This window comes from Notamacropus eugenii, chromosome 2, assembly GCF_028372415.1.
Source record: "Notamacropus eugenii isolate mMacEug1 chromosome 2, mMacEug1.pri_v2, whole genome shotgun sequence".
NCBI lineage: Eukaryota > Metazoa > Chordata > Mammalia > Diprotodontia > Macropodidae > Notamacropus > Notamacropus eugenii.
Window position 1 is genome coordinate 461,694,722 of NC_092873.1, and position 13,548 is coordinate 461,708,269.

Genomic DNA, 13,548 nt, shown 5'->3' on the forward strand with positions numbered 1-13,548 from the left:
ATTTACATTTCTGTAGCTAATGAATTAATCTTAACACAAGGTCGAAGCTATGCTCTTGTTTGCAAACCTATAGCTTTATGTAAAACTCTTACTACTTCTTCACTCTTGAATACATGGAAATCATTCATTCATTATCCAAAGTTATCAACCTGTGATATCCATTTTGTTTTTTAAGTGAATATTTAATTAGGATCCAACCCCACAGAAAAGCTTGTTTCTCATTTGTCACAATAGTCTAAACTATTGTGGCATCCAGAACTACACAAAACTGCCTCTCATTTCCATTTGCATCTTTTGGAATCACACTTCTGAGTGCAAGAGCACTCTGTATATCTTCCTCTCCCTCCCATTGGAGGTTGTCTGGATGCCATGCTGGGCAGTGGTTCCTCTTTCTGGAGAGTGCTGCCCACAGTACTTAGATTTGGGGGCAAACTATTAACTTTATCCCCACAAAACACTGCTTCAGCACACTGCAGTCTGGGCCAGGTTTGTATGGCCTTGCCTCTACTGAGCCCAAATGGGCAATTGGTGTGTGGCATCCATTTTGCAGAGTGTCTGGGCAGTAGGTGACTGGAAACATCCTGAATAAACTGGTCAATAGAAATAAACGAACACCTGAAAGGGTCATAATAAACAAGAACATGGAAGCCAGCCTGAAGCTGTTGGTGTGGGCTCAATAGGGTATTGCTACTGTCATTTGTCTTTCATTCTTGCAGAGGACCATGACATCAAGAAAGTGAGGCCAGGAGATGCACGTGAACTGGATTGAAGTGAGGGAGGGCTGAGCAAAGTCACCAGCCTCACTCTGTCCTCCAGATTCATCTGGGTCCAGTAACCAGATATAGATCAGAATGATTGGAGATAACCCTGGGTACAGTGAGAGACCTCGACCTTTTTAAGTGAAGCTTTAACAGGTCTCAGTTTGACTAAGGCAATGCCCATTCAGTGATTAAAGGTAGGTGAGAAAGGAGTCAAAGGATGGCCTCTTCTACTTAGTAAAAAAAAAAAAAATCAGTCTGGGAGGGGAAGATCTTCAGGATTTCAGGACAAAACAGAAACAATTGCTATTTACATTCACTGTGAGTCAATCAGGGCCCAAATAATGACCAAATGGATCTTGACCTGGGACCTATTGTTGACCAATCAATGAGAGTAAGAGTGATTTGGGTTTAAGGCATGGTCCTTAAAAAAGACATGTACCTGTAAATCCTCAGATATCTTGCTAGGCTTCAGAGATCAAAATTTACATTTCTTTGGGGAAAGGAAGGAAGGAAGGAAGGAAGGGAGGAAGGGAGGAAGGGAGGAAGGGAGGAAGGGAGGAAGGGAAGAAGGGAGGGAGGGAGGGAGGAACTTAAGTTCTGTTTGCCTTAATACATTGGAGAAAGAAATAGCAAAACACTCCAGTTTCTTTGCCCAGAAAACCCCATGGACAGTTTTGGTGTGCTAGAGTCCACAGGGTCACAAAGAGCAGGACATGACCGAAGAAAAATTATTAGGAATTTTTCCCTTATATAAAACTTAAATCAGCCTCTTCCTAACTGCTCCTCACCATCTCATTTCCCCTATAATTTCTTTTTCCCTGGGGTCAAATAATATGGTTCTAGCTCTTCTGGGACATAACAGCTTTCTAAAAACCTCTGGAAGATTATCGCGGACTCCCCAAATAACCTTTTCTTCAAGATAAATATCAAAGTATAAACCTTGAACTCTAACTCCGTGACAGTTGATAATGAGGGACTTTATTCATAATTTTTATCTTCCTCTTGCCTCCTCCCTCCTCCCATCACCATACCTAGTTTTGCATTTAATGAATGCACTGTTTTTCTCTGCAATCTTGTTTCTGTCTTCTTCATCTGACTTTCTCCAGAGTTAGCAGTGGTCAATCTCTCTCCTCCTGGATGTGTCCTCATCACTGAATGTTTTGTGGTCCTACTGTCTCCTGGTGTTCCTCCTCAGAGAGACTGCTTTTTTTTTTTTGCCAACTTTGCTAGCTCCTCAAACAGGTCTTCCACAAGATGACAGAAGATGGCAGGCACATCAAAATTCTAATAAAATTTTAAATTCATTCAATTAATTTCCCTTTCAATTCAACAAACATTTATTAAATTGACAATTTAAATGGAGGACCTACTGGGCTGAAAATATTGTGACTTTGGAAGATAAAAAGGGAGTCATCACCAAGAAGAGGAAGTCCTACACTAGTTTGCTAATGCTCATTGCCATTGGATGTATTTTTTCTTCTGACACTGGCTAAGGACCCACAAAAAACTGCATTTTGTTGGTGTTCAGTTATGACTCTGTGACTCTGACTCTTTGTGACCCCATTTGGAGTTTTCTTGGCAAAGATATTGGAGTGGTTTGCCATTTCCTTCTCCAACTCATTTGACAGATGAGGAAACTGAGGCAAACAGGGTTAAGTAACTTATCCAGGGTCACAGGCCAGATTTGAACTCATGAATGTGAGTCTTCCTGACTCCAAGCCCAGCACAGCACTGGCACTCTATTAATTGAACCACCTAACTGCTAATACTCATAGCCATTGCATAGATTTGCCTAGGGTCCCATGAAAAGCTGTATAGACAGACATTTTCAATCAATTACTTGTTTAGCACTTGCTAAGTGAAAGGTACTATTTTTTCAAAAATTAAGACAGTGTGCAAAGTCACACTGTCTAATTGCTTTAAATATTATATCTTACCTGCTTTATATCATGGGGTTTTTTTTTTAATGGAACAATTAGACAAGGCAAAACCACTCCAGTAATCTGCCCCTAAAGAAATCTACCAACAGAGGCTCTCCTTGTGTAAACTCAAGGTAGGACCCAAAACCTTTTTATCACCTACTCAACTTCTTAATGTTGTATAATTGCATATATTTACTCGATCAGTTTGCTCAAGGACAGAAGGAAGTTAGCACTCGTTAAGAATCTATGTGTCAAGCACTGTGCTAAGCACTTTATAGATACTGTCTCATATCCTCACAGCAATCCTGGTAGGCAGGTGCTATTTTTATTTCTATTTTGCAGTTGGAGAAACTGAGACAGAGGTTGTGGCCCAGGATTATATAACAAGTAATTGTCTAAGGATGGATTTAAATGCTCTATCCATTGCACCACCTAGATGCCTCAGACAGTTATCCCTACTATTGTTGGTTTGACCTTTGAACTGGGTTCAATGGAAAGAAATGGAAAAAACATTTACATAGCTCCTACTATGTACCTACTATGTACCAGGCACTGTGTTAATTGCTTTACAAATATTATATCATTTGATCCTCACTACAGCTCTGCAAGATAGGTGCTATTGTGTCACTAATAGACTTTTTGTCTAAGGAATTTTGTAGCTCAGGAAATGAAAGTGTTTTCATTTTAGTTTTCATTGTGAAAAAGTCTCTCTCTCTCTCTCTCTCTCTCTCTCTCTCTCTCTCTCTCTCTCTCTCTCTCTCTCTCTCTCTCTCTCTCCCCCCCCCCTCACTCAAGCACTTTTTAATTACCATCAACAAGTTATTTAGACTTATCTTACCTGTAAAAGGGACCTGATAATAACACATCACCACATCACAGAGTTGTTTTGAGGAAAGGCTTTTATTAAAAACAAAATTCTAAAGTGCTATCGAAATGTGGGTTACTATTAATTCAGTCTTGGCAACATTGCTCCAAGCTGATCGCATAGCTTCAAGCCATAACAAGAAACAGTATATTGTTGGGGAAGGAATCTTGTCCCATCCCCACCTTTCCCCAACCCTCCAATCCCCTAGCAACCACTAGGTCATTGGTACAGCTTCAGAGGTTTAAGCGGCAGAGTCTTAAAGAGGAACTCGCCATGGTTGACAGGATAAGAGGCAAGAAACAGATACAGGTGCTGTACAATAGTTTAGAATCATCAGTGAGAAGGAAAAGAGAGGAACCAAGAACGAGTTATCCGTAAGATGAACAATAATACAATAATATTTGAAATGTAATAGATAAAGAAGAAAGATTATTGAATCAAAATATTTTTTGTATTATGATTTAGCAGAGAAAGCAGGGACATGAAGAATAATTTGGGGATTGGGAGTAAAATCAAATGGATGCAGGCAGGAAATAAAGTCCATATCGTAACACTGGTGTTCACAGGATTCTTGCCCTACTTCGTGTCTAGTAGAAGACTCATTAAAGAAAAAACAAGAGAGAGAAAAGGGGCAGGAAGAGGGAAAGTAGAGGAGAGAGGATATCAATTCAACCTCTGATCTTCCCGGCGCAGTAAGCGTTAAGGGGAGGAGGAGGATGACGCGGTTTGCGTCTGGAGCAGCTCCTTGGAGTCCACAGCATCCACAGCCTGAGCCTCGCCTTCCTTTCTCCCTCTGCAGACACACCGAGACACAAAAGCCAGTGAGAGAGACCCAATAGCATCATGACCGAAACCACCAAGACTCACGTTATCCTTTTGGCTTGTGGCAGCTTCAATCCCATCACCAAGGGACACATTCAGATGTTCGGTAAGTCTTCCTGCCCACTCCCTCCACCCCAACCCTCCCCCCGCCCCGAACCGTTTCCTTTCCTCCCCACACCTGTGTTTTCCAGTGCGATCGAATTTGCTGGCGTGTATTCCATTGGGGTGGGCACCACTGGCTGCCCTGCTTCTCGGGAGAAAGCTTCATTTATTTATTGTAGGCCACATGAATGGATACGAAGGACGCCTTTCACAGGCTTGAATAGCAGCATCTGCTTGGTCTGAGCCCAGTGTAAACGAGTGGGTGGCGGGGGATGGGAGTAGTGAGGTTGGGGAAAAGATGGTTAGTTGTGGACTCGCAAATTCAGGAGCAATAGATCCATCGCAAGTTGGTTTGGCTACTTGGTTCCGGGGGCCCAGGATGGCGTAGGCGTAGGACGAAGGAAAGGAAAGGATGTGTGGGGGGTGGTGGGATGAGGAGGATGTTTGTTTAGGATGTACAGAGAAAGTGAAGGAGTTAAATAATGTATTTGCACCAGAGACGAACGGACACACGCACACACACGCGCACACACATACACACACACGCACACACATCATAGCTGCTCAGGTTATCGAGACAGGGACATTAATTGAGGTAGGGGTCGGAAAAAGGTGGGAATCAAATTGATGGAAAGAGGGAGACTGGGATGTCTACATAACAGCTGATTTGCTTGGGATTATTGGAGGCGGGAGGTGAGAGATGATGAGTCCTTCACTGATCCGGTTTGGATTCTGGTACCAGCTGCATTGGAAGGGGAGGGGTAGGAATTATCAGTAGTGGACAGCTCCTCAGGAGCCGTTGTTAGTGGGATCCGTGGCAATGATTGCGTCAGTGAATGGAGATCTAAGAGATAGTTTGAAGGGTTTTTTTAAATGTTATTTATTTTTACTTAAAAGGTTGGGGGTGTGGATGGGAGGGACGGGGTCCATGGCTGTTTGTTTGGGGTCTGAGGTTAGTGGGAAGATCTGTGTCGGCAGGGGCTTTCGATTCACCATCAGTAGACAGAAGGCGATTTCTCTGGACTCCTTATAGGACCTGCGCGGACCACAGAAATATATGTGTTGTTAGGCCCTGAGGGGGTGTCTTAGTGATCCAGCACTGTGAAAAAGTCAGGAACAGGAGTAGTGAGTGAACACTGTTCTCTCAGGAATGTAGAGACTTAGGGAACGGATTTAAAAAGGGCAGAACCATGAGAGGTGAGGGTTTGAGGCCGCTGACCTGGGCTGGTTGGAGGATAGTCGCTATCCAGAGTCTTGGGTGCTGAAACGCTGGGAGAGACGCAATATCTAGTCCGGGTTCATACACACGTGTTCACCACAGAGATCGGGTGGGGAGCAGTTTGATGTTAGAACACGGTGGAGTGAGTACGTGTGCGTCTTTAAGAATCTTTTTCAAAGATCTATATGACATCAGCAAAGAACTGAAATATGAAAATGTGCTTTGTGGAAAATGCGGACTGATTTAGACCAACAGTATTCATTTAAAACAGAAAGGAGCAGGATAGAATGGATTAGGAAAAAATAAAAAATATTCAAAGCCCAGTTTCAGCGGCACAGAGATCAGGAAAAGACACTCATTTCTGGGTACACTATACTAACTTGAGTTCCTTATAGATTCTCTAATTTTAAGTGCTTTATTAGCAATCTATTGTAAAAAAACAAAACAAAACAAAACAAAAAAACACCTGAGAAGCAAAACTTCAGCAACAGGCTTTGGTGCCAGTGTGAGGAGTTATGTATTAGGAAACAGTGTAAGCCAAGAGGTAAAAGGGAGGGGAGTACAAGAGAATTATTTATCCTTAATTCCTTGTGTCCTGCCACTTCCTGTCAAGAAAAGGCCTTTCTTTAAGTCCAAACTGTAGATACTATTTATGCTATTATTCAACAGTTGCATTTAAGAAGCTTATGATTTTTTGTTTTGTTTTTTTTGTTCAGGGAATGTGACAAATAGATGAATGGATTAAATAAAGTACATTTACAGAAAGGTGATTTTTGCCTCATTTAAGTATTAGGTAGGGTCAAAACATCTGTGCTGACACTGTAACTAGGAAGGGAAGAACTATTTATAAGCTGCCAAGGGAAGAATTATTATAGTGTAAATTCTATGAGTTTACAATATAAACCCAGAACATATTTTGTAGGGACCACACTTTACAATGACTATGTACCTTTACTATTACCTTTGACCTCAACTACTCCAGCAAAAGTTGATTAAGGGGTATAAGGACACCCATGACCAAAAAACAAAAAAGACATACTAAAGCTGCCTTTGAGATGGACCAGGTTCCTCAGTCCTGTAGGTTGATCTGGTCCTGGACAATGTCCTAGTATTAGTCTATAAATATGGATTATAATATCTTAAAAATGGTACTATACTTAGATTACAGAATTGCTGTGAGATCCATTTATAGATGGCCATTTTATGAGTCCTTAGAGTTCTTATACTAAATTATCTATCTGTGTGTGTGTGTGTGTGTGTGTGTGTGTGTGTGTGTGTGTGGAGAGAGAGAGAGAGAGAGAGAGAGAGAGAGAGAGAGCACACTGGGAGAGAATATAGATATGAAACACAAAGGATATACTGATGAAGAGAATACCCACATTGATGAGATTGTATATTTATTAAAGTAAAGAATAAATATATGTACACATACATATATGTATATGAATTTATAGTATATGTTCATAAATATGCGTATATCAGGTCTTCCAGGTAGATTTTAGTGAATTTTTCTTCTTTCATTTTTTTCCCCTGGTCCATTCCTTATCTCTCTTCCCTGACTTTGCTCATCTCCTTCAACCATTCTATATTGCTGAACTTCATTCTACTCTATTGGCCAAGTAGGATGTGATTCCTTTTAGAATTTATCCTTTGTAAGACAGAAGATTTCTCCTTTCAGGGACAGAGAGCACCCTGGATGGCTTTCTCTGACTCTTTCCCTAAATGACTACACACCAAATACAAGGTAAAGAACCAAGGAGTCTGTCATGGGGCTGCAGCACACTGGCCAGAAGATCAGGTTGCGGAGATAAAGGACTTTTCATAGGGGATGCTGAGCAGCTGTTCACCTCCAGAGAGGACAATAATAAATTGGACTTGTAATGTAGGTAGAACTAGTTAGGTACGAAGAAGAACTTGTGAAGGGAAATTTGAATGCACAGTATTGGACCAGTTTGTTAATGGAAGATGCCAGTAATATTTGTGCACTTTAGGTCACTCTTTTAGGTGCTATGAAGAGATACATGAAAAAGATAAGACAATAACTACAGTGATATTACGGCATGTGCTGTATGGCAAAGGAAACAGGACAAATATATAAAGGCAAAGAAAATACTATGTATTTTAAGTAAATATAAAGAAGGTTCTGGGACCTGAAGAGGCATTTAAGAATAGGAAAGAGATCTATTTTGCAAAACCCAATGGCAGTGAAATTATTGACTGACCTTGAGAACACATGATTCTACAGTCACTCTGCTTCTTCTCTGCTTCATTTGGGTTTACTCTTAACAGAATAGAATGGTGCTGCATATCAATTAAATAAGATTCTTAAATATGAATTTCTTTAAGAGAATTTCCCACTCCTAGTGAAACTTGTGTTTACTTTACGAAGCTCCTTATGTTCTGTTTTGTCACTTAAAGTTCATTTAAAATTTTGTTCTACAAAATCACAAAAACAATAAATGTAGTAAGATATTCCTCCAACAAAGTTGCACAAAGTTTATAACTAAACAAAACAAAGCGATGCCCCCCCAAGGATTTAGCACTTAACATATAGTAGGAACTTAATAAATATTTCTTGAATGAATTAATGACTTTGAAATGAAATGGTTTTCATTATATTCCTCTTGTTTTTATGTCCAACTATTCTTCTTGTAGGCCATGGTGGGGTGGAGTGGCATTCAGAAATAGAGACTATCTAAGGTTATGTTACTTTCTGTTTCTGCTAAGTTCTGAACTTAAATCATTCTTTATGCTTTTCAATGGGTTTAGAATGATCTTTATAGATTTTTCCTTCAATGTTAAGAAAAAAATATTGGTATTGTTGTATCTGTGTGTTTGGGTTTAGGTTTATTGGGTTGTTTGTTTTGACAAAGGAGCAGAGCTAGGAATTAGTGTCATGGGAACTTTAGCTATATGGAGCTACTTGTTCAAAAAGTGGGGAAAAAGACTAACATTTTTGATATCCATATACACATAATAGCAACAGAGAATATTTCAATCACAACTGTATGTGTTTATGGAAGGAACCTTCAATACACTGAGAATGTTGACAACCTTTCCTATATTAGCTCAGACTCAAATCAACTCTAAAACTTAGGCACTTAAATTGAAATACTTTAGCAGTTAGTAAAAGTATTACATTGGTATAATCAACATTCTTAGTAAAAGTACTACATTGATATGAGCCAACATTCTTTTTGTATTTGGACTGCTGTACCTGGTAACCAGTTCAAGACACTGAATGAAGTTACAAGCCTAGCAGAGCCTTTTGGGATGGGATGGGTAGGGAAAATAGAAGTTGGGGAAAACAAAGAGAAGGAATGGTCAATTGGGTTTGACTGTGGGGGAAAATGGTGGAGGTAGAGGATTTGGTCAAGGCTAAAACATTTTGGATGCTTTTGTGATGACTAAAATATCAGCTTCACATTCCCTCTCCTCCTCCACCCCCACAATTTCAAAACATTTTTAATTTTGTGGGGAAAAAGTTGAATTAGTTATTTTGAATAGACAAAAATATATACTATTTCTCATGGAAAACAATGAATGGAACTAGACACAGTTTGGCAGATTAGAAAAAATCAGTCCCAGTTGCTTAAGTCACACATGCAGTAATAAAATTTACGATTAAGGAAGCTTGAATAGCTCTCTATATCTACATATTTGTGTATGTATATAAATCCCAGGAGGAGGAAAACCTCTTCCTCATCTGTTTTGTGTGTTTTTTATAATATGCCAGATTCTAAGGAGAAAAAGAAATTCCAGAGTATAATAATAACTTCTTACATTCTCTTGCATTCATTTGATACTTATGATTTGATTTATTATTATTATTTGATACTTATCATAGCAGCCCTTTGAGATGAGACATGTTAAGTGATGTCATTTATTTAAACTCATAAGGAAGTAGCAGGCAGGCTTAGAAACCAAGGTTCCTGAGTCAGTAATCTCACCCAAGAAATCTCTTTTCACATCTCCTCTACCTCTGAATATTGAATAACATGAGGAGGGAAGACACTTTACTTGGGATGTGTTTATTATTCAATGAACAAAAGCAATACTTTAAACCAGAGGTATCAAACTGGCATTAACAGCCTGAATCATGTTAAAATGTAATTGGAAAATATGTAACACAATAAATAAAAATACAACACAATATACTGTTAATTTTTTGTTTTCTAAGTCAATAGGCAGTCTGCAAGATCCATTTCTATTTGAGTTTGACATCCCTTCTTTAAAGAATTTAGAAATTCATCAATGTGGGTATTCTCTCCCTGAACATAGGTCACAATCTATTCATTTCTTTTTATCCCATATGTCTTTTGTCTATGTATTCCCATACATCTTCTGCACCCAGCTGAGTCTTAATATTATGTGAGTACCAGTATACCAGAAAAATATTGCTACAAAAAAGACAGATTTTTGTTTTAGGGAAAATCTTTGACAACTAAATGCTATCCAGCTTTCTCTCTCCCTTTTATTCAATCTTGAGCCTAATACATTATTCATTTTCAGTGTCTGCTTGAGATATAAGTACTAATGGATCAGCTTCATGGACTGTCTATCCTACTGCATATCATAATCTGAACACTAGACATTTTTCTTGTTTGTATTGTTATACCTGACTCTTGAGTAGTTGTAAGCCTCACTGAATGAGCTTTGCCATGTATCTGAGCTAGATGCCATCAGTATAATATGATCTTTAAATAACCACATTTGGAGAACCTCATTGTCTATAGGTAAAACCTCTTCCATTTGGATTCTGTGTTGCACATCTTCCATGACAGCATTTTTCACCATTTTTATAAAGCATATGACTCTATTTTATGCCTCACTTGATATTAATAACCAGAGGTTTATTAAAAAAGCAGTTTCTGTTATGTCTATCATGAATGCTCTATGTGCCTCTTGTATGAGGCACAAGAAACACCTTGAAGGCTATATTTTATTCTATCAAACAAAATACTGTTTTTTAGAGTGAATAAAAAATAAGCACAATGGAATCCTGTATTTTCTGTCTATTGTATTTTCTATGTACAGTCAGTTCTGTATATAGGTAGATAGACAGATTTTGCATAATGTAGAAATGTAATTTGCAAGAGCTTGCTTGATGCCTTCTAATACCTTTCTTCATCAAAGGTGTCCTTGATACGTGTGTAGATCAGAGGTGTCAAATACATAGGTAAAATTATTTGGGGGATTATTTAACAAAATAAATTAAAATACAATGGAACATAGATAATGTTAATATGTTGTTTTTAAAGTCTATATATGGATTAGAGAGATCCTTATGTCAGCTTTAGTGGCTGTCATTTCTATTTGAGTTTGATACCACTGGTGTAGATCATTTTAAAGATTTTGTAGAGATGAGAAAATGGGTCAGTGATTAATTACTGCTGTCTTTTGGATGTCTTTTGGGGGGGGGTATAATTTAATCAATGACTTCTTCCAAACACCTGGTATGACCCTTCTTGAGAACAAGGGCCAATTCCTTATGGACCTCTTGTGTGTTTCTTTGTTCTGACCTAGTTCTTTGTTTTCTTTAATGCCACTTCTACTTCCTCATTCAGCACATCTGGGATCAATTTTAAATGTAGTATCTCTACTCTCACTGATGGGGGAAAAATTGAGAATGTTAGAGAAACATTGACAAAACTCTTCATCTGTTGATCCAGGACCACATATCTAGTATCTCTGGAAGGGACATTAGAGATCTTGTTCAATTACCTTACTTTGTAGATGATGAAAATTAGGCCCAGAGAATTTAAGTGACTTGTACAAGTTTGCTTGGTCAAGTAAGAAAGAGAGTCAGGATTTGAACCCAGGTCCTCTTTTTCATTATATCTTGCCATCCTTCTTAAATGTTCTTGGAATGAACTGGTTTATTTGAGTCTCATGACAAGCTTTATGCAAATTCATTTTTCCCTTCCACTGCTTTTTACTCTCACATTTGGTGATCTTACTCATAATTTCCATCAATCTCCTCTTTAAAATTTCAAAGATGAATTTATATTTGAAACTAATATTGCCTTTGGCTAATATAGTTCTTTCCTTGTCAAAGATCATGTGGTCATAGAATTAGAACTGAAAAGGGTCTTAGGGAACATCTAGTTTGACCCCTTTCATTTTATAAATGAGGGTACTGAGAGACCAATACAATGCAATATGATACAATACAGTAAACATTTTTTAAATGGCTATTATGTTCCAGGCACTGTGTTAAGTGCTGAGGATAGAAATAAGAAAAATTAACTTAAAACTTAATGGGGGATCTTTGAGCCCTCAAGGAGCTTAAAATTTAACAGAGGAAGACAAGACATAACAAGAAACTGAAAAGGGGTGTGGGGGGGAAGTATTGGGAATAATGATGATGGAATCAAAATGAAGGAGTATAGCTTGTGGAAAATGAAAAGTTAACTGGATTTCTTAACACTCTAAATGGTTACTTTGGGAGAAGATTTTGCCTTCATTCTCTAGGCCACCAGTCGGAGGGGCAAAGGCAATTGAAGGTGCTGATGACTTGTAAGTAATAAAACTGATGCAATCTCTGTGATGATTAGTTTCCTGGTGATGAACTTTTCCTGAAGTAAGGCATGCAGAGTATGATCATGATGGAGTGAAATCCAAGGAGTGCAGCTGATATGAAATGAAGAGAAGTTGAATGACTTGCCTAAGGTCTCACTGATATGTCAAAGCCAAGATGTGTCAAATTTAGGTCCTCTGATTCAAAATTCAATGCTCTTTCCTTTAATGCTTGCCTGCCTGAAGTGATTTCTAGGCTCTTTTGTCGTCTTCATTTTGATGATTTATAAAAGGAAATGGTAACTGCATGTGTCAATATTTGTTCATTTATCCATTTCTTATTTTTTGGGGGGGCACCATTAACTTTTAAGAATAGGTCAGGTTAGAGTTGTTTTTATCATAAATCATATATTCTTATCATATTTACCTCTTTTTAATCTTTATCTTAAAAACCTAGTGTAGATTAGCAGATCTGGAAATAACTCATTTCTATGCCCAGTAATTTTCTGTGTGTCAATTTCTTTTTTAATGTGTGATATTAGGAAGTTATGTTCTATGCTTCCTGACTCTCTTCTTGAGGAAGTATGAGGTTATGGTGTAGTCATAAGCTTTTAGTCTCTTTTGTTTCTTGATCCTGAATTATATTTTCTAACGTAGTTCCTGCAATCTTCACCTACACCCAATTTTTCATTAAAGTCACTGAGTGAAGCTGTTTCATATGGTGTGTGTTAAAGTTTACATTGATTTAACTAAAAGGTCTTCATATGATGATAGGTTCATAGATTAAGAGCTGGAAGGGAATTTACTTTACTTTTTACCAAGTCTTATACAGAATCGTTCTACCTCCTCTTCCTCTGAAACAGATTTTGGTGTGTAAGTTTCCATTATCTTCATAATCATTCTTTTGCTTATGCTCATCAAAAGCATTGCAAGGTGAGATAACCAAATATCTTATAAGATTCTATTTCTTGTTGCCTTTGGATACATACTAAAATAGATTCTGCTATATTGTTTACTTGCCTTTCTTTGGAGAATCTGTGAGCCATCCTCCAATTTAGCTGTAACTTTCTTGTCACTTCTGCTTTTTTTTATAATTAGAATGTCAAAAATTGATGTGATAAAATTCCATTTATGACTTTTGAGATCTGTGTCCAATGGCCAACATTTTGAATATTAATGATTGTGATAATGTTTATAGATTGTCTAAAGGCTATAAGATTCTTAGCACTCTCTGCTTTCTTTTTCACTATTATGGTACCATGGCAAAATGGGAAGACTGGGGGTAACTTTGTATTTTTGTTTCATTAGTTGCTGTAGCTAAAGATTTACTGCCTAGTG

General features: G+C 38.1%; 1 protein-coding gene across 1 annotated transcript in view; it reads left to right on the plus strand.

Annotated features, from left to right (window-relative positions):
- The first annotated feature begins 4,307 nt into the window (after window positions 1-4,307).
- NMNAT2 (nicotinamide nucleotide adenylyltransferase 2) overlaps window positions 4,308-13,548 on the plus strand; it is a 192,854-nt gene continuing 183,613 nt past the window's right edge. The window contains exon 1 of the mRNA XM_072648432.1: window positions 4,308-4,476. Within this exon, the coding sequence (XP_072504533.1) occupies window positions 4,392-4,476 (85 nt within the window). The 5' untranslated portion in view covers window positions 4,308-4,391. The remainder of the gene's footprint in view (window positions 4,477-13,548) is intronic.